This window comes from Sapajus apella, unplaced genomic scaffold, assembly GCF_009761245.1.
Source record: "Sapajus apella isolate SASKATOON/1434 unplaced genomic scaffold, GSC_monkey_1.0 scaffold82, whole genome shotgun sequence".
Classification (NCBI taxonomy): Eukaryota; Metazoa; Chordata; class Mammalia; order Primates; family Cebidae; genus Sapajus; species Sapajus apella.
The window spans coordinates 3,884,501-3,907,960 of NW_022437022.1; the positions used below are offsets into that span (position 1 = coordinate 3,884,501).

General features: G+C 43.7%; 1 protein-coding gene across 1 annotated transcript in view; it reads right to left on the reverse strand.

Moving 5' to 3' along the window:
- Nucleotides 1-1,664: 1,664 nt before the first annotated feature.
- Nucleotides 1,665-23,460, reverse strand: part of PACRG (parkin coregulated) — a 589,608-nt gene continuing 567,812 nt past the window's right edge. Inside the window, exon 5 of the mRNA XM_032253240.1 lies at nt 1,665-2,153. Coding sequence (XP_032109131.1) covers nt 1,993-2,153 — 161 coding nt within the window. The 3' untranslated portion in view covers nt 1,665-1,992. The remainder of the gene's footprint in view (nt 2,154-23,460) is intronic.

Below are 23,460 nucleotides of genomic sequence, written 5' to 3' on the forward strand. Positions count from 1 at the left end.
GCTGCTTCTGTGTGTCCCAAAAGAGCTGGGTCGGAGCCTTCCCAGTGCCAGCTTTCAAAGGTGCCAGCAAGCCATGGTCCTAACTAATAACCTTATGGACTTTGGCATTCCCTTTGATTGTGCCATTGATGCCAGCGGATGGATGCAATTGAATTTCATAGTTTGGAGAGTAATGTGCCTTAACCTGTGGATGTCTACTTCTAACCGTGCCTTTAGTGAATATCGTGCATCAAAGTTAGTTTGCCTCTCCCTTTACCCTAGAAAATGCTTACAGAAACAGGACGGCCACGCCTTAGATGCTAGATTTCACAGGCTGAGACAGTAATGAGGGGAAATGTACAATGAGCTGATTTTCAAAACTGGTGTTTGCCTTTAGAAATTTTGCTTGAGATAGTGAGGCTGGCGCTTAGTGCATGGAGAAACAACAATTCATTTCTTCACTTCTATGCAGAAATTGCACTTTGCTACAGGAAAGAGATACTTTAGGCTATGTATTTCTAAGCAGTGACAGCATTTCTCAGGTGTGCAGAGTCAGTGTTCCGTCTTGATGAGGTTTTCTGGGCTAAGTTTCAAATGCCCGAAGCTCCCCATCTGATGTGTCTGAAGAGCCTTGATCCAGGGCTGACTGTCTTACAGTTAGTTGCTCTTCTCTTTGGGCACCTTTTTTCTTTTTCAATTGAATGAAAATGTGTGTCTTTTTTTTTTTTTTTTTTTGAGATGGAGTTTCGATCTTTGTTGCCCAGGCTGGAGTCCAGTGGCACGATCTCCGCTCTGCAACCTCCGCCTCCTGGGTTCAAGTGATTCTCTTGTCTCAGCCTCCTGAGTAGTTGGGATTATAGGCGCCCACCACTGTGCCCAGCTTTTTTTTTTTTTTAATTTTTAGTAGAGACAGGGTTTCACCATGTTGGCCAGGATGATCTCCATATCTTGACCTGGTGATCCGCCTGCCTCGACCTCCCAAAGTGCTGGGATTACAGGCGTGAGCCACCACGCCTGGCCTTTTGTCTTTCCTTTTTGGTCTCAATAAAATCCCCAAATAGGGCCATCAGACCCACTGTGCGGTGCTACGAGAAGTCATCCAACCAGTGAGATGAAGCGAAGAAGAAGAGTTGCCAAGGAAATATTCTGATCTGTTTCAAGGGGCAATCATTAAGATACATAGAAGTCATTTTCAAAAATAATTAAAAGCCCTAAACAGACTGCTGGATAACATTTTGTCAATAACCCACCAGGTCCTTAGAGGCAGTGTGCCATACGGTGGAGAGACGAGGATTCAAGCTAGCTTTTGTTTTTGTTTTAAACATGTTTGCAAAGTGGCGTTTCACACGTAACCTTGACCCCACCCTCTCCCCAGTCTTCCCCTATCTGCACCCAAATATGAACTGAAAAGCTCCTGAAGCCCAGATCACTAGTAGGCTAGAAGCATTAATTACAATTGTAGCCCAGGTTATAACGGGCTGCAAAAATTTCCTGCTGTAATTGGAATATAGATTTAACAGTTTTATTGAATGTCAAAGCACATTATTCCGCACAGCTGCTAGAGAGGCTCTGCTGAACTGATGCTTTTCTTCCATGACAAACACCTATTAAGCAGTCAGCATAAACTCTTCCCTTACGAACTCTGACATCACCCTCAGGGCAGGCACATACAGAACAGCAATTGCTGAATTGCGTATGAAAATTACGGTTTATTGTCTATACAACTGAAGGTTTAACTCGGACTCCTGCTTCTGTCAGAGCTGTATAAAGAAGCAATTCTTCTCATAGAACAAATAAGCACAGTACACTATTGTAATAGAAGAAACAGGCACTATTTATGTATTGGAAAGCCTTGCTCTCAATAGGGCTAACAGTCCAATGGCTCATAAGCCACTATTTTGGCAGCTGTGGAAAAGAAAGCTGTGGAAGTCACAAGGGATGAGATGCTGAAAGCAGCAGAGACAGAGGACCCCAACACCCACAGGAGGCTTCGAGTCCCAGCTGCTGCCACTGTTAGTTCAGCAGGCATGACTCGTAGGTTGGGATCACGTACTTAATGTTGATAAAGGCATTTTCTCCTCCATAGCGCTCGAAGGCCTCCAGCGTCTCCTGGATCAAGTCACCAATGTTCTCCCTCTTCTGCTGGCTGTACACAATGCCGTCTCCCGAGTTCACTGGTGCATGCAAACACACAAAGAGGCCAGTTATTTCTCTGCAATTTCTCGAAAAGTCCTACACAGTCTAGGCAATTTATCTGAATGCTTATTAGGAGACACAAACATGCAACATTTTTACATGATTTTGTGGAGTTTTAAAAGCAGACAATTATACAAAAACACCAAGTCCCAGATTGGAGCTGGTGGAAAATAATCTAAAATAAAGGAATAACAGAGTAAACAAAAGCCAGTGAATCACAGTTACAAGACAGATGACAAGTTAGGGACTCTCTCTTCTGATTTATTATATACAGAGTGTTCTCTTAGGCCTTGAGTTTTCCACACTCACAGCACGGCGTATTTAGAAGGAACGATCTGTTGTGAGATCAGGCTGTTTGCTCGTGCGATTTAAAATGGATCTGCTTTGGAATGTGGCTGAGCCCAAATCTGCATCTCTGCTGCTTTTGGATACATGGCAAACTCCTTCTCCCCAGTCCCAGTGATCCAAGTGTTCAGTTCCCTGAAATCATCTGGCTCATTCCAGGCGGGACAGGAGGAAGCGCTTCTCCTCCCCTGGCTGCTCCCGAGTGACCACTCAGTGCTGGGATGACAGCTATTTGTCAGTCAGGGCTTTGCAGGGAGTTAGTGCCACTGCTAGTTTCGGAGTCACCAAGTCTAGGGAGGCAGAGTCTGGAAGTGACCACTTCAGCTGCCTCTCCGGTGGCACGAGGGAAGCAATTCCTACTGTGGCCTTCCAAGGCCAGAGTCCTACGGCCGACAGCCTCTGCTCTAGGCCACAAACTCAATCTCAAATCACTTAGAAAAGAGATATGCAATTGCACCCAACCTGGAGGAACTACCAAGGGTGAGGGAGCCTGACGGAAATGGGGCCGCTTAGCTTCGATTCTGTGCGTTCACATCCCACATTGTTTTCTTTTCTTTTCTTTTTAAAAAACTCTTATCTAGAAATCCAGGAGAAATGGCAAAATGGCAATAACAGTACTTCAGATTCTTTACTTATCCCTATGACATTTATTTATTTATTTAACTTTTATTTTAAGTTCAGGGGTACAAGTGCAGGTTTGTTACGTAGGTAAACTTGTGCCATGGGGGTTTCTTGTACAGATTATTTCATCACCCCAATATTAAGCTAGTGTATCCCTATAATATTTATGTGAAAGTGAGAACTGCCATCGTGACTGGACTTAAAATATTGTCAACTGGAATAACATTCTTCGTTGATTGTAAGGAAACCATTATACTTAAGATCGTCCAATTCTCTCTTGCACCAATGAGTTGTAGAATGTTGGCGCATAAAGGGGGTTGGACTATTTAAAGAATTTTGGCAGAAAGTCAGATTCCAAAAAAAATTTGGACACTTCAGCTTTTAGAAAAGTAGGCACTGGGAAAAGGAAAGAGAGTTGAGAAATAACACAGCTACCAGGAGAGCCTTTCCTCACTAAAAGGTAGGAGGAAGAAACAGAACAAGAAGAAAAAGAGAAATGGGAGTGACAAAGGAAGAAGAGGGGTGAGGAGGAAGGAGGAAGCAAGGATTCCAGCAGGCTAATCATCCGCGTGCTTTCTAACGACAGTCGCCACACGCTCTGCTGCAGCCCACTCCCAGACTTCCAAGGCCTCCAGTGACACCCCGAGTGCGCCCTGCCTTGTCTATGGTGGGAGGAAAGTGCACGAGGTGGGCTGGGAGGACCCAGGAGGACGAAGGCGACAGCTCAGGCCCAGAGGGTGCCTCGGGGCCAGGGACCTTCAGTGCAACTTGAGAAAGTGCATTTCTCTAGAGAAAGGATTCTATTTATTTATATTTCAAGTGTAGACTCACAATATTTATCTTGTTCGAATGTGAAAATAATAGAGGGAAAAATGGTGTTTCCAACCTTTTACCCTTCCTTAGTTATTTAGAACATTTAAAAAAGATTTAGTAATGGCTCAGACCAGAGTAAATGTAACAATTACAGTCCTACACAGCATAGATAAGCAGTTCTTGTGCTTAATTTTTCCAGAAATGTATTAGAGAAATATCACTGTCTTCTGTGATATAGATAAAATAAATTGCTATCCTTATTCGTTTCTTTTGGTGAGGGTGAAGGCAGGCAGATATATTACTAATTTTCAGAAAAAGAAACAAATTTCTAGTCACACAACTTTAGTACATCATTTATTCATAATAAATGAGCCTAAACTGGTTCACAAAGCCCATTGCGATTAGGTGGGGTTTTCCTTCCTCATCGTACATGTCTTTGCGCTGTCACAGGGAAAGCTGGATTTAAATTTATTTAAAGTTTTATCATACCACATATTCAAATATATGGAACAAAATTATATGTATATATGAATGACAGAGAGAAACAGAGAGAGAGAGAGAGAGGCCGGATACAGTGACTCATGCCTGTAATCCCAGCACTTTGGGAGGCTGCGGTGGGAGGATCGTTTGAGACCAGTCTGAGCAACACAAGACCCCATCTCTATAAAAGAAATTTAAAAATTAGCTGGGTATGGTGGTATGGGCCTGTAGTCTCAGCTACTCGAGAGGCTGAGGTGGGAGGATCACTTGAGCCAAGGTGGTTGAGGCTGCAGTGAGCCATGATCGTGCCACTGCACTCCAGCCTGGGTGAAGAGTGAGACTCTGTCTCAAGAACAAACAAACAAACAGACAGACAAAACAAAAATAATATACCAGATAAATAAGAGATAAGATTTTTAAACCAAAGGGTTCTTGCCCTATTGTTTTTGAGCAAAACCACCATACGATTTCTTTAAAAACAGACATGTAAACAGACATACATTTGAAGTCCATCGGCTTTTCTGTTATTGATTGATTGATTGATTGATTGAGACAGGACCTCACTCTGTTGCCCAGGCTGGAGTGTGATGGCACAGTCTCGGCTCACTGCAACCTCTGCCTCCCAGGTTCAAGCGATTCTCCTGCCTCAGCCTCCCAAGTAGCTGGGATTACAGGTACACACCACCACACCTGGCTAATTTTTGTATTTTTTTAGTAGAGATGGGGTTTCACCATGTTGGCCAGGCTGGTCTTGAACTCCTGACCTTGTGATCCACCCACCTCGGCCTCCTAAAGTGCTGGGATGTAATCCTGAGCGTGAGCAACCTCGCTCAGGCTTCTGTTTTCCTTTCTTAAGATTGACTCGGTGCTCTGAGGCATGAGCAGGTGCAGGCGGAATGGCTGCCCGGGGAAGGTGAAGCTCTGGGCCTCCGTGGGGAGCCTCCCACCAAGGGCTTGAGCTGGATTCAGAGGGGAGGAGGAAGCTTGTGTCGGGAGGAGGCGTTGATGTTTGTTACAAGCATAAAGAAAAGATGTGAGGGAAGAAGATAGGCAGGATGAAAAGCAAAGGGGATTCAGACAGAGGCACTAGAGGGAGAGCCCTGCACACCAGGTGAGGTCAGCTGCGGAGAACGCACTTTTTAGGAACAACTTCAGCTTCCCAGGGTTCCAACCAAAGCAGGGACAACTGCCCCCTCAGAGGCCGGCTCATCTTTGTGTGCCTCTTTCCCCCAGATTATAGCTGATAAACTCCTCTGAGGCATGAAAGAGGTGGGCCTAGGGAGAGGGTGGCCTGGGCTGTGTTTGCGCACAAACCCCTGGAGGACAGACAGAAAAAGACAGTTGTGATGATGCTGAGTTGCAGTGGCTGTAATCAAGTTCCTTACGGACGAAGATACATACATTAGTCACTCCTAAATGGTGCCTTTTGTTGGCGTATTAGTCAGAAGGTCAAAAACTGAATAGAACAGGGACAGACATATTTTCCTGATGGAGGGAAAGGGCTGGAAGCTCTGAGCACAATGGAAAGCTTAAGGCACCTGCTTTTCCACCGCCCCAGAAGGCAGCAATGACAAGCGGCACTTTATCTCATGTTCTCACTTTTTAAAAAATATTTGCCCGTAGGAGTAAGTAAACTATGTAGCTATTTTGTTCTTCCACAGTGTACAACCTCAAATGATAAAAGAACAAAACACAATAGAGTTGCTTATTCAAAAAGTGAGTTGGAGTTGGAATCTTTTGTGGTTGCAGAAGGCGTATCATTGGGGTAGAAAAAGTCCAGAAAAGGAGCACTGCCCTTACTTTCCATGCTGAAGCGATGGCCCTGCACGGTTTAGGGTCAAACTATGTTGAGAAGCAGGTGCGTCCTTGAGGTCTCCATTTCAAACCTGCTACAGTGTCAGTTTTTTGAGAGCCTGACATTGAGGTGATTAGTTTGAACTCACCATTTTACATACACATGACACTGTTGAAAAATATGTTTGTGAGAATAGGGCATTAAAAAAAAAACCCAAACAGTTATTTACAATTGTCAATTCTGATTTGGAAAATGACATTTCAATTTAGAAAGCAAGGAGTGAGTTTTATGTCCAGCAGCTAGAAAATATACATGGATGATGGAAAAGGTACGTTTTATTTACAATCAAACAAACAGGATGAAAGCAGTGGTTTAAGCCAGATTTGGTGCTTCTGGAAGAGGGACGTGCAGGCAGCGTAGAAGGAGGGATCTAACTTCTGTTCTTGGTGATCGCTGCACGCAGGGGCATGCAACCTACTGCCTGAAAGTTGTTCTTGGTTAAGATTTATTTTCAGTGCAATCATTCCTCTGAATATTGATGTTTTTGGTTATGCAAGCAGTTTGTTTAAGCATGAATGATACGCACACTCATTTTTCTATCTAAACCTCCTTAAACTGTCCCCACTGGATGCTTTCTCTTTCTAGATGCCATTTTGTTCCGAACTAGGACACACACAGCTATCCCGGTCTCTGGTCTCTTATCGAGTGATGGCCTCCTCCTGCCGTGAGAACTCAGCTTGGGGTTGTACACCATGTCACCGAGGGCCACCACCATGGGGAGTTGCACCTGACACATTGACATTTCACAGAGATATCCACTACTCCGTGTACACGGACCAGCAAGAGACTTGGCTCACGTAGGATTCTGATGATGTATTTTCCATTTCAGTTCTAGAGTGTGCAAGCTTCATTCTTTCTTTGACTTTCTTTAGTTATGACTATCACAGGAGAAAGGAAAAAATCGAAGGTGAAGGGAGCAAAGCCTTGAAAGGAAGGACAGCTTTGGTGGCCAGAGAGAGGTCATAGCACGTGCCAGGAAGCGTGCTGAGGCCTTGCTCCTCTGTCCTGAGGAACGCCGTCGGTCGTGGCAGCAGCTGCAGCTCCCTCCCAGGCTGTCCCCTCTGTAGACTAAGCATCTACTCTGCACTATAGGGCAATGTGACACAAAAAAGACCCTTGCCTTCTGGGAAGCTTGCCATCTGGCTGAGGAAACCTAATTAGCCATGCTTCCTATAGAATGCAGGGTCACTTTCTCCTCCACAGAAGTAAGTCTGGGCCTAGGCACCCCACTCCTTCCAGAGCCTACACACGCTGTGTGTCTCCCGGGGCGCTGTGCTTGCCACTGGCTCTGTGTCTTGAGAGAACTCGGCAGGGTTTGCTGTAGTCAGACACACGGGGATCCTAGAGACACGGGAAGCAAGAGGACAACGTGTGACAGCCACTGCGAGCCTCAACGAGAATTTAAGTCAAATTTAGATTTTTCTCACTCTTATGCCTTTGGGGCAACACTCTTAAATGGTGAATACATAGCCATTATATGAACAGTAACACTCAAAGGAGTTATTTGGAAATGAAAGCCTTATTGAAGGCGCTGGAAAAAATAAAACAAATACATGCTTCCTTCAGATTGCTCACCCAACATGCCTGAAGTGCCATTCATTTGATACCAAACAGATGAAGTCATTTATGGACTTTATCTATACTTTTCTGTAAAGACTAAGAAAATGCTAAACAGGCACGATTTCAGGAAGGAAGCCCTTCTGGTAATCTTGAGAACGTCCTAGCTGAAGCAGCAGCAGCGGCACGCTCTCAAAGGAACAGCAAGACCACACCGGGGACGGCAGAGTTGTCGGGTCCACGGGAGGAGGGTCCCGGCCCCACACGCTGTCCTGCCTGAGATGGCTGAAGAGCTGGAGGCTGTCAGAAGGCAATGGACCAGACATTCTCCAAGGAAACACTAACTTGGGAAACTCCATTAAAATCCACCTGTGTGAATCAGGAAATGGTTAAGCAGTGACTGAGGGGATGACAAAGCTATCATCAGCAATCTTTCCTCACACTAAATACCTGCTTTCGGAAGCTTGAGTTTTATGATGCAACTCGCCATGCTCAGTAACAAAAATGGTTTGTGTTACCTCCTAGGTACCCAATAGCTACACTAGAAATGACTGTAGAAATCAGCAGCTCTCTCAGACAAATCCACAGTGAGTACCTTGATAGAACAACGTTCACCTTAGCCACAGGCAGCACGAGACATTGACTCAGGCAAGCTGACTCTCTCCGCACACCCAAGGCTGAATGCCAGCCATAAAACCAAGGCTCTGAAATAGATAGCTGCGGCGGCATCGCGGTTCAGCTGCACTGCCACTGGTCTAGGCTGTTCTCTGGCCGTTGGTGTGTGCAGCATTTGCTGTCTGGAGTAGCCACTTTGCATACATGGCACCTGAATGTGAACCCAGGCCAGATCGAAGCTCTTTCAGTGCCCAGCATCCATTGGATTCAGTACCCAGCATCCATCGGAATCAAGCTGACTGCAGAAATCGCCTTGCCGTATATTCCCCACGGGGGCCAGGTCATCTCGCTCAAGCACCACGGAGAGGAATTTTTTAAAAATGCTGACAGAAGAAATCAAGTAGTTTCTTTCTGGACCAGAAAAGGCATATTTTTGATTCTCAAATGCTGAGCTAAAAAAAATCAAGAGCTTTAATGCCCAAGTGAAAGGATTGTCACCTGTTAAGACCTGTAACCTTTGACGTCATCAGTCACAGCTAAAGCTGCCTTTCTTCTGATTGGGTTGCAGTGATGTCATCCGCTGTGGTGAGAGAGAAATCGGGCCCTGGGGCCTGGCTCAGGTCTTGGCAGGTACGTGCAGGTGGAACCCACTGCATATATTATTATCATATTTCTTGATGATGCTAAGCCAGCACAGATTTTCTGTTGGATGATACTGAATAAATTTTCCTTTTTTTGGTTGTTATTTTTTGGAGATGGAGTTTCACTCTGTCACACAGGCTGGAGTGCAGTGGTGCAATCTTGGCTCACTGTAGCCTCTGCCTCCCAGGTTCAAGTGATTCTCCTGCCTCAGCCTCCCAAGTAGCTGGGATTACAGGTGAGTCACAATGCCCAGCTAATTTTTGTATTTTTAGTAGAGACGTGGTTTTGCCACATTGACCAGGCTGGTCTTGAACTCCTGGCCTCAAGTGATCTGCCGGCCTTGGCCTCCCAAAGTGCTGGGATTACAGGCGTGAACCACCACGCCCAGCCAAATTTTCCCTTTGTGTTTCTTGGATTTAGCAGTTAAAAGATGGAGATGACCAGAACAGTAACTTCCTGTGCATATTTACTGCTTTTTAAAGCAGACATGTCAATTTTAGTGAAATAAAACTAAAATTTTTCAAAAGAAATTTATTCAACAGATATCTTATTACTAAAAAAAACAGATGTCATTAAAAATAACTCATAATATTATGAGTTTAGAAATGATTGCTTTTGAGTTTTTTATTTAAGTTTGAGACAGAGTCTCGCTCTGTTGCCAGGCTGGAGTGCGGTGGTGTGATCTCAGCTCACTGCAACCTCCGACTCCCTGGTTCGAGTGATTCTCCTACCTTAGCCTCCTGAGTAGCTAGGATTACAGGCACCCGTCACCACACTCAGCTTTTTTTTTTTTTTTGTATGTTTAGTAGAGACGGGGTTTCACCATGTTGGCCAGGATGGTCTTGATCTCCTGATCTCATGATCTACCAACCTTGGCCTCTCAAAGTGCTGGAATTATAGGTGTGAGCCACTGTGCCTGGCCTTTGAATTTTTTAAAAATATGAATGAAGGAAAGAGAAAAGGAAGGCTACAGATATATTTTATCTTTTAAGATATTTATAGTTTCAATACCTGGATTGAATTGTCACCATTTGTTTTGCCAGAAATGTGTTTATTTGAGATTAGCTTGGACTGAATTTACTATATAGAAATAGGTTTACCTGTTTTAGAGTAAGAGTCTTCTCCCATAAAGTTTGGATAACTACAGGGAAACAGCTATGAATTCCAATCTGGTCTTTTCTGGAGGTGAAGGAGTGAGAAAGAAAAGAAAGAGGCGGGGGGAAACCTAGGACAAAATTCTTTTTTTTTTTTGACAATGAGTAAGAGAAGAGCCTTTTGGGCAGAAGCTGTGAGGTTATCTGCTTTTAGAATCCTAAAGAAATGCTTTTTTCACTCTATTTTTTTAGCTTTGCTGTGTTACTTTGAGGGGACTCATCTTTTCTCCCCCTTAACCATGATGTGTGTTGCCCCATTCGGAATCCCGGGCGTTTCTGCATTGGGGCCACGCTTAGCCATTGCTTCCTTGGCTGACTTCATGTCCTCTTGGAAGCTGAAAGTTCTCAAATTCCCTTAAATAGGACCTCACAGTGGATATTCCAAAATCTTGGTTCATGGGTGTATGAATCAAAGTTGCAATAGTTTTTCAACCAAAACTTACAATGACCACAGCATCTGGCATGCTAGAGATGCCCAGGGGCTTAACCACTTCAAATCTTCTCAGATCTTATTGACATTAATGAAATTCACAAGATTTCTTTCCTCTGAAGATAAAAGCTTTGAAGCAGGCCCTGGATTCCCAGCTGGATGTCTCATTCTCTTTCTCTCTTCTTGACACCGAAGCTGGGTGACTAAAGCACTAGGCCACTAAGCCGTCCTATATCCAAAAGCTCAGGGAAACGTTTTCATCTTCTGAATGGGGTCATTGGTCACTTGAAGATATCATGAATCTTGGACTAACAGTCAATCAATATCTAAATTTCCCTCAGATAGACAATGACAATTTCTAAACAACTGTTGTCCAACTGTAAAGTAGATTCATTTCTCTGTGAAATGTACAATAACAATAACAATTGGGTCATACTGATACAGTGAAAAGAATACTGGACTTCAAGGCAAATAGCCTGAGATATAATTTTCAATAACTTGGTGGCCGCAATGTTCAACAACTCCCTAGCTATTTAACTATGGGCAGGTTATTAAATTTCTCTGAACCTGAGTTACTACATCTGAATAAAGACGGAAACTTGGATGGTCTCTGGTTCCTATTCATCTAACATTTCTTCTTATAACATCACAACATAACTTTGGAATAAGCATTTAGAAATGACAGTTATTCAATGGATGCCCATATTTCAACAGAAAAGATGATCGCAGAGCAACTATGTAATTCTTCAAAGCACGTCACAAACCTCATAAGCTTCAAAATCAGGTGTCAAGTTATAAGAAAACCTGAAAAGACCAAATGTTTATGTAATGAATGCTAGTTAAGAAAGGGCACACTGTGCAAAACTCATGTTTTTTTTTGACACTCTACATCAAATGCTATTACATTCTGCTATTTCAGTAAGTCTCTATAGCTTTTAAAGACCAAGTATATGGGTTAATTTCTTTTTTACATACCAATTGACAATGATTTGGTCAAGACTGCAAAAAGGCAAGCTAGGGCCCTCTCTGATTAATGACTATTTTGACCTGAAAGTTATACTGAGAAAAACAGATGGGTCCATCAGTGTATCCCTCTACTGGATAATTATAACAGTAGATTCAGTCATCATTGAATTAAGCTGAATTCAAGCTTGTGAAGTAAAAGCTCATCTTTTTTCTTAATGGCCAACGTGATTCAATGGACAATTGCTTCAAAAAAGGAACAGAAGGTGAAGCCCAGCTGTCTGTGTTATATCTATTTCCCACTGTCTTATCTCATATTAGTAATAATAACAACAACAAAATAATGTCATTTACAAAGGTTAGGTCATTTAAAACTAAGAATAGCCCTATAAGCTAAATGCTATTACTAGTCCTCTTCACAGGGGAGAAAATTGAGATTTTGAGAGGTGAGAAAACCTAGTGAAATGACGTAAGCCGTAAGCGATACTGGGATCCTGAAAAAGAGAAATCAAAGTAAGAATCTACTGAAGTGCAAGAAATGATGGTGGGAAGGTTCAGAAAGAGAGGTCCAAGCATCACATGTCATCATAGCGAGCGCAGGAGGTAGCAGAGCATTTGCTCCCTAAAGAAGAACTTTAGCCCCGTATCATCAGCAGAGGGGCTCCAGGTGTGGAAGTGACGGGAGATACCATCACTGCTGCAACCACCTGGGTAGTGCTGCCTAGGGCAGCCGACTGCTCATCGTGGCCTCATTTTTTTTTTTTTTTTTTTGAGAAGGGGTTTTACTCTTGTTATCCAGGCTGGAGTGCAATGGTGCGGTCTCGGCTCACCGCAACCTCCGCCTCCTGGGTTCAGGCAATTCTCCTGCCTCGGCCTCCTGAGTAGCTGGGATTACAGGCACACACCACCATGCCCAGCTAATGTTTTGTATTTTTAGTAGAGACGGGGTTTCACCATGTTGACCAGGATGATCTCGATCTCCTGACCTCGTGATCCACCCGCCTCGGCCTCCCAAAGTGCTGGGATTACAGGCTTGAGCCACCGCGCCCTGCCATCGTGGCCTCATTTTTTACGATATAGACTATTACGCTATCTTTACTTCATTACAGGTCCTTAAGATAATATCGTTCGCAGAGATACAGGCAGGATGACAAAAATCAAGGCCGACTGATTTCAAGGACTTTTCTTCAGTGCTATGAACAAGTGGTCAGTATGGAGAAAGTCTAGGGTTAATTTCACATTTCATCCCCCCATTTTTATGGGCATTTATTATGATTTATTTTTAGTCTGGTAGATATGAGTTACACGGTATTCTAGATGAGGAAATTATAAGGCTTTAATTATATAAGATAGATGAACAGGCTGGGCGTGACTGCCCAGGGACATCATTGCTTCTTAGTGGACGGATGCCTGGTGTCAGGAATAGGGTGAAAAGGCAAAAAGAAGGAACCTTCCAAGTATCTGAACGGTCTTCCTACAGCCTTAAGAAACAAAACCAAAAAGCCACACTGAAGTCACTTATGTTGGGAAAGTTTGGGAATCAAAGTTGAAGGTTCCCATTCTCTAAGAAGAGCAGGAGAGCGTCTGGATTTCCTTCAGAAAAGGGATTCTTGGCAGTTCTCCAGCAGTCCTTGCTGGAATCAGATGTGTGTGGAGGCTCTCAGATGGCCCCGGAGTAAGTCCGGAAGGCTCCTATGAGGAGCGCAGGCGCCGAGTGTGGGCTCGGAAGGTGAAAGGCTGCCTTCTTCAGCGGCGAGATCTTGGCTCACTGCAACCTCTGCCCCCCGGGTTCAAGCGATTCTCCTGCCTCAGACTCCCAAGTACCTGGGATTACCGGTACACCACCACGCTCAGCTAATTTTTGTATTTTTAGTAGAGACAGAGTTTCACCATGTTGACCAGGCTGGTTTTGATCTCTTAATCTCACGATCCACCCGCCTTGGCCTCCCAAAGTGCTGGGATTACAGGCGTGAGCCACTGCGCCCAGCCTCAGCCCTCCTTCCTCTGTGCAGTTGCTGCTGGGTGGGGCATGGCAGAGCCAGGCCTCCCACTCCAGTTCCCCCAGATCATAGCTCATAGGATGTTTATCTTTCTATCTTCAAAGCCTCCTCTTCCTAATGTACCCTGCAGAACAATTTATCTAGTCATTTTCTTTTCTGGTTGATAGCCAGTGTCTCCATGCTCTACAGTGAATCAGATTTAAATCCCCAGTCATCTGGCCCCTGTGTGAGCTCATCACCCTCATGAAGGCGATCACTTGCTTTCTCCTTTACAATAGGACCTCCTGCTCCACTCAGGCTGGATGGCTTACTAACCCCTGTGTGAAACCTTCATCCGTGCCTAAAATTCCTCATGAGAATATGCTTCCCTCTTCTTCCTGGTAAGTTCAAGCTTACCTTTGTTCAAGGTTAGTGTTGTTACTTCCACTGTGATTTTGACTGCATGTCATTTTTCTCTCTTTGGAATTCCCAGAGCACTCACCGGTGGCCCCTTTCCCTGCTTATTTGCAGGTTACTCTAAAACCCCTAATAGGTGTTTCCTGTTTACTTAGCTCTTTTGCATTCCACCACCTCTCCGAGGGAAAGGATTATGCTAATTATGTTATAAACCTCATCGTGGGCATCAAATTCAAATTGAGCACTTGTAAAATGAGTAAATGAAAGTATAAGTCAGTTCCTACTTTGTGAGTTTACTGGGTCCAGACACTGAAATAAGCAAATTCAGTTCTAAATACAATATACGGTAGGTCTATTGGCCACCATTTGCCTAATTCCAATTCTTTGTTTATGATTTACATTTCAGTGAGTTGCTTTCCATGGAAATGACACTTACATGAATTTGGAAATGTTTGATCAAGTGAGTTTCCATATGCGGAAGGCCTCTACAGTTAGGTAGCTTCATCTACCTGCTTTTCAATGTACTCCTCCATTTAAAGTGGGGTTTACCTAGATCATCAAATCTGAGAAGAAAAAACCTTTTTATTCAAAGTGAAAAATGAGAGTATCCCATTTATTTATTTATTTATTTGAGACGGAGTCTTGCTCTTGTTGCCCAGGCTGGAGTGTAATGGCACAGTCTTGGCTCACTGCAGCCACCGCCTCCCAGGTTCAAGCGATTCTCCTGCTTCAGCCTCCCAAGTAGCTGAGATTATAGGCGTCCACCACCACACCTGACTAATTTTTGTATTTTTCTTTTTTTAGTAGAGATGGGGTTTCACCATGTTGACCAGGCTAATCTCGAACTCCTGACCTCAGGTGATCCACCCGCCTCAGCCTCTCAAAGTGCTGGGATTACAGGTGTGAGCCACTGCGCCCGGCCCTATTTACTTTTTTTATTATCAGCTTTTGCTCAAAAAAGAAGAAAATGTTGGACTTTTATAGCGTTTTCATTTAATATCTAAGTTTTGTTTTATACGGTTTCTTTCATAGCTACATGGTAATTTTCAACTAGCTCTTGAAACCGCAAAATAGATTATTTGGATTGGAAAAAAACTACTGATGGCTGCCCCTAGGAGTGATAAAACCTACTGGAAATGATTGTAACTACCTCTAGACTGGTGCTGAAAACTTTTAAAAATGAGCCAGACTGGCAGCTGCTATCAGAGATTTCCATTTCCAGATAACATTAATGATACCAGATACATCTAACCTGTTTTCAGCTCTGAGTCTTTCTTTCTGTAATGAGGCACAAAAATAAAAATTCATCTCAGATTCTTTCCTTCCTTCCTTCCCTCCCTCCCTCTTCCTTTCTCTTTCTTTCTTTTCTCTCTCTCTCCCTCTCTCTCTCTCTTGCTCTCTCTCTCTTGCTCTTTCTCTCTCTTTCTTTCAGTTGACAGGGTCTCACTCTGTTGCCCAGGCTGGAGTGCAGGGGCACGATCTCAGCTCACTGCAACCTCGGCATCCTGGGCTCAAATGATTCTCCTGCCTCAGCCTCCCGAGTAGCTGGGACCATGCGCTACCATGCCCAGTTAATTTTTTTCTTTTTTGTAGAGATGGGGTTTTGCCATGTTGCCCAGGCTGATCTTGAACTTCTGGACTTAAGTCATCCACCCGCCTTGGCTTCCCAAAGTGCTGGGGTTACAGGTTGGCCACCTCACCTGGCTCATCTCAGATTTCTAATAAATGTTGTCAGCAAACACATTAAACTATGGGGAAATGCATTTCTACAACGATGAACTCAGAACTCAGAGGTCTTTGTATATCCATCCCAGCGTTCCCCATCGTAACAAGGTAAGGCTACGTCACTGCAGATGGCTGGGCTGCACAGCAGGGCACGGAGCTACAAAGTACAAGGTTCTTGTGGCCTTCATGGACCATTTGTTTTATCGAGAAAAACAATTAAATGGATAAACTCACCAATCATGCTTATGATAAAACACACACACACACACACACACACACACACTATACCATTTCTGTAGATGGGATGTTTCCCTGAATATCTGGAATATATCTTGCTTGCCTGAATTACCTACTCTTTGAAAATTCTAAAATGAATCTATGGATGCAAAATTTGAATAGATTTCCAAACCATTAGCTGGATATTTTACAGAGTGGGAATATCTCATCAAATGAACTCAATTAATGCAAAAATAAATACACTTAATGAACAAATCAAAGCAGTCTGCCGGCTGAATTCAGTTGACTGCTCTGAAAGTGATGGAGTTAAATCCGTCAAGCCTTTTACAACTGTCTTAGTTAAAAATAACCCAGAAATATCTTTCCAAGCTCTGACTATCAGCCTTTATCAGCTTCTACACTGGTGAGTTAAATGTGGCAAGAGACATCCACTTTGCCCTAAGTGTATTTAATGCAGGACACTGTCTGAAAATGCTGAGGTTGCCTGATGTTTTCACAAATGTTTAAGGCTTTAAAGTCCAATCCAAGTTTTGGCTATACCATACAAAAGAAAGAGAGAGAGAGAGAGAGACAGAGAGAGAGAGAACAGTATCTAAACTGTGGGGGGAATTTTAAACATGGCTATTTAACTTGCCACAGTAGCAAAATTGGATTTGCGCAAGAATTGACAATGAAGCTCATTGGAAATGTTGATAGGTGAAATATGCTGACTTTTGATACTTTTGAATAAAGAATGTTTATTTGTCTGAGTTACATTTTTATCTCTTAAAATTCCTCAGTTTAGTGTACCCGATGGCTTTCCTCTGAATCAGGACATTAAGAGGAGCTGGGACAAAGGCAGTGTGGAAATAAACTAACAGGCCCCCCGAGGGGCGGAGCGTGCTGTTGTTGAGCTCTGACCTCTCTGAAACAGGCATGAAAATACCCATCTGTAAGGGTAGGTGCCAGGACAAAAATAAGAGAATATGCATTACATTTTTATTAATTAACGGGCTGTTGATAATTTTCAACAATTATTATTGCAGCTGCTCTTTTGTCTGTACTGTAGCTCCCAGGTGACAGTAGCCTGGCTATTAACTCTCCTCTGGGAGAGGACAGGACATATAGCCGCACAGAACACCATGGAGTAAGATTTTTTGCTTTACTGTTTAGTAAAATGGGTTTACTCTACAACCTCACAAAGGAGCAACACTTAAAGAGCAGCCGCCTCATCCTCAGGCCTGAGAGAGAGCAGGATGTTGCTATCTGGACTTATCCTGAACCTGGAGCCCTCATCCTTGGGATGTCCCTTTACTAGTTTTTCTAGTCTAGACCTGGTGCCTCAGACCCTGCTTACTTCACTGATTAGGATCCTTGGTTGTAGGACATTGTGAGCAAACAATTTATAGCTTAAGCTTACGCTTACTAGTTCTGTTTTCCTTCAGGTATAGTTCAGTATGTTGGTGCCTAACCAGATGGGGAGAAGACTGGCTCTTCTTCCGTAAATGGCACCCAGATGTGGCCATCTGAAGGCCGGTAGCTCTGCTTACTTCCTTTTTGTCTCCACAAAGTCCTGATTTTTCTAACTTTAGGAGCACAGCTCACGACTGGCCAGTTCCCTAGATTGCTGGATGACAGTGGGAGGCGCAGCCCTGATAAACCAACAGGAAGCGGCAGCTGTGGCCCTACTAAACTCAAGGGAAGAAGCTGATTTTAGTACCTGATACTTCTGCTTCAAGCCACAAAAAGGTCATTCTTTTGTAGCATCCCCATGGGATTTAATATTTGCAAAATAACTTATGTTCATGTTTCCTGATTTTGTGTCTTGCAGGATATCTAAAGGCACTTAATCCATGTGTTATAATTCCAGTTTATGTCAGACAAATAGCTGAATTGAGAGAGAGAGAGAGAGAGAGAGAGAGAGAGAGGGAGAGAGAGACTGACTCCTTGCCTGTTGCTGGCCATGAGGAGAGCGCCAGGTAAGCAGCAGATGGTAGGAAGCATCGCAGCATCCTGGCTCACATCTTACCCTGCGGGAAGAGAGCTACCGCGGGGCCGTTGGGGAAACTCCCTCCTGCTTCTCCAAGGCAGCAAAAATCCCCGCATCTACCTCCACCTTCTCTGCATAGATTGCTATGTTGGCATCTGAACCCAAAGAAACCCTCCCTCCTTTTCCAGACTCTTCAGAGCCATGGTCCTAGGCCCATTGGGATGGGATAGACATCATAGCTCCTGCCCTGGACCAGCCTCCCAAATTCGACATCGTCTGCGGAGTAGACTCAAAGCCCTGAGCCCTGAGTAAACTGAGGAAAATGTTCTGGCAAGCAGGCTCACTCGCCAAGCTTCCGCTAAGTCCGGTGCCTGCCACCTTAGGTCTGGACCATGTAAACCTCCAGAGGGTGATGGAGACTGGACCAAGGGCTTGCCTGATTTCCTGGCTTCACCCCAGTGTCCCCCTACAAGCTCTGTTGTCCTTCACCTGCCCAAGGCCTCCAGATAGATCATTCTACTTAGTTCCAGCCTCTTGGAAATATCTGTATTGGGAGCTCTGCGCCCGCTATGTGGTTCTACAGCAAGACCCTGGACTTGAAGACTTGCCATGTGATGGTGGGTCCTTGGTCTAGGCTGTATGTTGAGTTTTTATAGACACCTGTGACTCAAAGAAGCACCTCCAGTGGTGGGACTCTGGGGAGTCACGGTAGTCAGCAGAGGAAGTGCTGATGGACGGCCACCCTCCGGCCTGGAGGCTGCCAAGCCCAGCGTCCACTCTCCTCTGCACAGGCAGGCTCTGGCTGCAGGGCAGGGCGGACGGGTCAGGCTCACGGTTCCTGATGTGCCTGTGGGTGGTGGGAAGGGTCCCCAGAGCAACAGCCGGAGCAGCTGCCTTGGTGAAATACAGCTCTCTTCATCTGGCCACAAGCCTGCCCAGTGCTTAGGCCTGTGTTTGTTTGTAAACTGGCTTCCCAGTTGGAGGATCAGAAGAACAAGGCAATAAATCCAAGGGGGGACTCAGGAGCCAGGTTGTAATTTGAACTCAGATGTCGTCATCCAGCTTCTGTGATTTCAAGAAGACCAGCTTGTTCTAGAGCTCCAGCAGCTGAGGATAGATTATTGGATGAGGGTGGGGATATAGACTAGAGGGCCCGAATTCTGGCAGAGGAGTCAGGTAATACGCAGGGTAACCAACCATTAAATAAGAGTATTTCAGAGTGAGAAGTCCTAGCAAGGAACGGAAGGAAGGTGATGTGACAGACAGACTCAGGAGCCACTGCAGGCAGGGTGACCCAGAGGGTCTCCCCGGGAAAATTAAATTGAAACTGAGATCTTAGTGTGGAGAAGTCGGCTTGGGAGAAAGAAACGAGCTTGGGAGGGACGTGCGGTGCAGAACAGCAAAGGCAAAGACCTTGAGGCTGGAATGCGTTGTTATCGGAGAGCATGATTTCACCGAGTTATTGCATCCGGGGTTTTCAACATTGATATCTAGTATACATAAGTATCATTTGTAACGGCCGTTCAATAGCTGTGGAGTGGAAGGAACCCAGGTGACTCAGCTCTTCTTTTTCTAGTTAGAGACATGAAGCCTACCTCCAGATTTGCGCAATTTTTGTTAGGGATGCAATCAACATCTTCGTGCATAAAGTCTTTGTCCTTAGTTGTATTATTTTCTTGAAAGAATTCTCAGAAGTGAGGTTACTGCTTCAAAGCACATGAACATGTTGTGGTTGCTGGTACAGGCCGCCACACCGACTGTCCAGAAAGTTCCGGCCGATGTGTGATGCTCCAGCAACACGTGCGGGTGCCTGCTTTTCCACAGCGTTGGGTGTTCGAATTGCATCGAAAATGCTACTCTAAGGTTGCTTAGTTTGCATTTTCCTAATTACTAAGGAGGGTTAACATTTTCCCATGTATTGTTTTGCTATGTGGGCTTTTTTCCCCCTTTGTGAGAGTGATTTGTTCTTATCTTTAGCCTATTTGTCTACTGGGTAGCAGTTATAAAAGAAACAAAGTCTCATCTTATCACCCTGGGAACCTAGGGAGTGGACCAGAAGATCTCGGGAGTTAGATTTTTTTGGCATGCACAGGCCACTCAAGCATTCATTTCTTTTTGACTGATGCAGCAAGCACGATTTCAGAGAGCAGACAGACATGCTTAAGAGTCACCGTCACTTCCAAAGGTGCCCAGGTGTCCCAGGCAGCACCCTGGGCACTGAGGAGCTGGAGGGACTGTGTTAAGCAATGCAGAGGACACTGCACGGCCAGTCAGTCATTTCCAGAAACAGAACTGACGGTCACATACAGAAGGAGGCACATTTACAGTGAATTCAGTTTCTAAAAAGCTTGCATTACATCCTTACGACTGCGTACCCACCCACCCATCAGGTGGCTGTGAAGGGTTGCTAATCAGAGGCAAGAACTCACAAGTCTGAGGCAGCTCAGGTTTACAAAGTGTCTTAAATTGGATTAAGTATCAATGAGGCTACACATAAAGCCATTGTTATTTTGGTTTGTATGTGACACGTGCTAATTTGTTGAATGTAAACATTGAGGATATATTGCAATTGATCTTTGTGTTGGCATTTCTACATTTTTTAATATATGAGGACCCTCTGAAGATGGGAGTGGGCTGGGATGCTCTTGACCTCTAGGAAGCTAAGCTGAAGGCTGAGAAGCAGACAGATAAGAGATAGCTCATTAGGTCCTGGGAGGTGAACTTGGAGGATGCAGACGAAGCTAAGGCAGAAGCATTTGTTCTCACTGAAGGTTAAAAGACCAGTAGCAGTGGAAACTGAAGGCTGCTATTTATCTTCAGGCTAGGGACAGTGCAGACAGCTGCAACACGAGTCTCCTTATAAAACCATGCCAGCAACCTGAACCGTGACCTCCACTGGAGAAGTATTTCAGTGGGTGCACTGACATCCCCTTTAAGCACCGGTAAGCACCATGGTGTCAATTTTGTTTTGAGGTCTGGTGATTTTGTTCACCCTCTTTAGTGAATAACATGGAGACAAAGTCTTTACGTAGTCTTATTTCAATTTAACTAAGGAAACGAAGCTGCATAGCAGGAAGAAAGATATTACACTGAAAGCAGGTTTGGAAGTTAAAAACAAACATTACAAAAAGATTTCGAATTTCTGATCGGCAGCGAGCTATTGCAAAATCAGATTGACAACTGACGTAGCTATTCAAGTTAAGGTAAAATAATTATTTGGATAGATATTTCAGTACATGTGATCTTTACTTCGAAATTATCTGGGTGTTTCTTTTACTTTTTTTCATGTCCTTTTATGTGGTTATGGCCTGTTAGAAGACATAACATTATAAATTAAGAAAAAGCGAGCTGTCTACAGAAATCAGTGTGAAGCATTTAAAGCGGTTCTTCTCATATTGAAAAGCTACTGGCAGGTCTAATTACTGCTCTATCTGAAAGACCAAAGTACATTCAAATACATGAAATAAATGGCTGGGCTGTGCATGTCGCCGTGTGCTATAGTCATTACTCTCGTAGTATGTCTGTCAGGAAACCTTGTATGAATCCCATAAAGAACTACACCACTGGCCCCCAAACATTCCCCATGTAAAAAGCCTGATGGTGAAGAAAACTACTCAAAATCTAAACTCCTTTAAGTCCTGTTATGATTGTTTTCTGCTTGAGGGAACTCAATGAAGGATGCCCTTTTTAATTAGTTCTACTATTCCCCCCAAAACCCTGTACTGCTATAAGATAGCAAATTAGAGTTTTTGGCAAGAAATAGACTTTGAGGGTCTATGTTCTCTGAAGAATAAAGTAAAATGGTTTCCACAAGTCTCCTAACATCCCCAGGGGCTGTGGTGTGAAGACAGCCTCCGGCTGCTCCGGGGTATGGAGCTTAGAACCGCCTGGGGTTTACTAAGGAAGCCCTTCTGATTAGCAGAAGGCCAGGGCTACTCAGGGCTTTTGGGCGTGGTACAGGGACCCTGAATTGGCCCTCTGGGAAGCAAGGTGTCAAACGTCAGGCTAGGAGTTTTATTTCTGCTCCTTCATTGAATCCTTAATTCTATGAGGTTGGCTGAAGATGATGTTAAAGACTCCCGGAGGAGTCTTCCCAGGGGCCTGCGTTAGCGTGGGGCCGTGGAGGTTAAATAGGGTGCATGCGCAGAGCAGCTGCCATCTACTAGTAAGTCCCATAGCGGAGTTTGCTATAATTATAATCATTATCATAATGTCAGTATCAGTGCTTCTCACACAGTAGTTCTAACAATTAAATGAACTAATTTATAGACGACACCAAGAGCTTGACAGTTATGGGTTGCTAAATAAATGTTAGTTTCTTTCACTTCCTTAATGAGATCAATTCAAGAAGTTCATGGTACATTCATTCATATTCCAAATCTACCCGCTGTACAGATGAGCAAATTTTCAAAGTGGGATTTGATCTCGGGTCTACCTAAAGCTGAAGCCTCAGCTGTTTCCATCACGGTTGGCTTCCTTGCCAAGGGCACGCAGGGTCGATGTGGCCAAACCCAATTAACACAGAAAGTCCTTATGGTTGCCCTTGTAGTCATTTTAGGATGGGAGCTTCTCCTAATCTGTGGATTATTTGGTTCTAAATACATTTTGGTCCGTATCATTTTTTCTTTTGCATGCATTTACGTTTTTAAAAATAGGCATGTAGCCTAGAATAATTATAAAAGCGGATACTGCTTTCTAATGAACCAGATAACATTGCCAATATTCAACTATTTTTGGCTAAAAAAAAACGTCAGGCTCATGTGGTTAACCTAAATTTTAATTCTTACTGTGTGTCAGGCCCTATGCTAAGCATTTAAGTATATTTAGCTTATTTAATTTGAATTCTCATTAATCCCCACAACAAACTTGAAAAGCTGAGAATGTGACGGCTCACATTTTTACAGATGAGGAGCTCATGGTTAAGTTCAACTACCAAACATCAAAGGGAAACCACCATATGCAAAGTAACTAAATGTCTTATAGATGCTTTGGCTGAGAAATTCAGTTGTGGTATATATGAAAACAAAGTGAAATAAAAAATACCATTTAAAAATATTTCTTTACAATGGACATATTATTCAGATGAAAACTGTTTTCCTTCTAATCTTAAAATTCTCTATCATTATCTGGTGATCTATCATCCATCTACAGCTTTCAAATTATCTGTAAAGTTAATTATTAATTAATAATTATAATTTCAAATTATAATTTTGAGTCATTGTGATTGGTAGAATTAAGTGCAATGATATGGCTGTCAGAAAATTTACTGTAAAAGAAAATAGGTTCCTAAGTGATCCTTAAAAATATGTCTTTCCTTTCCAATTTTCTCCAGCAGTTTTCCTTGGGCTGCCATTTTACATTTGGGAAAACTGAGACCAGCATTGGCACACTTGACCTTTATTGACAAATTTTAAATGTAAATTTTGTTTTTAGTAATTTTCCTTGCTTCTCCATGAAAATAATTTGTTTACAGGTAGCATCCT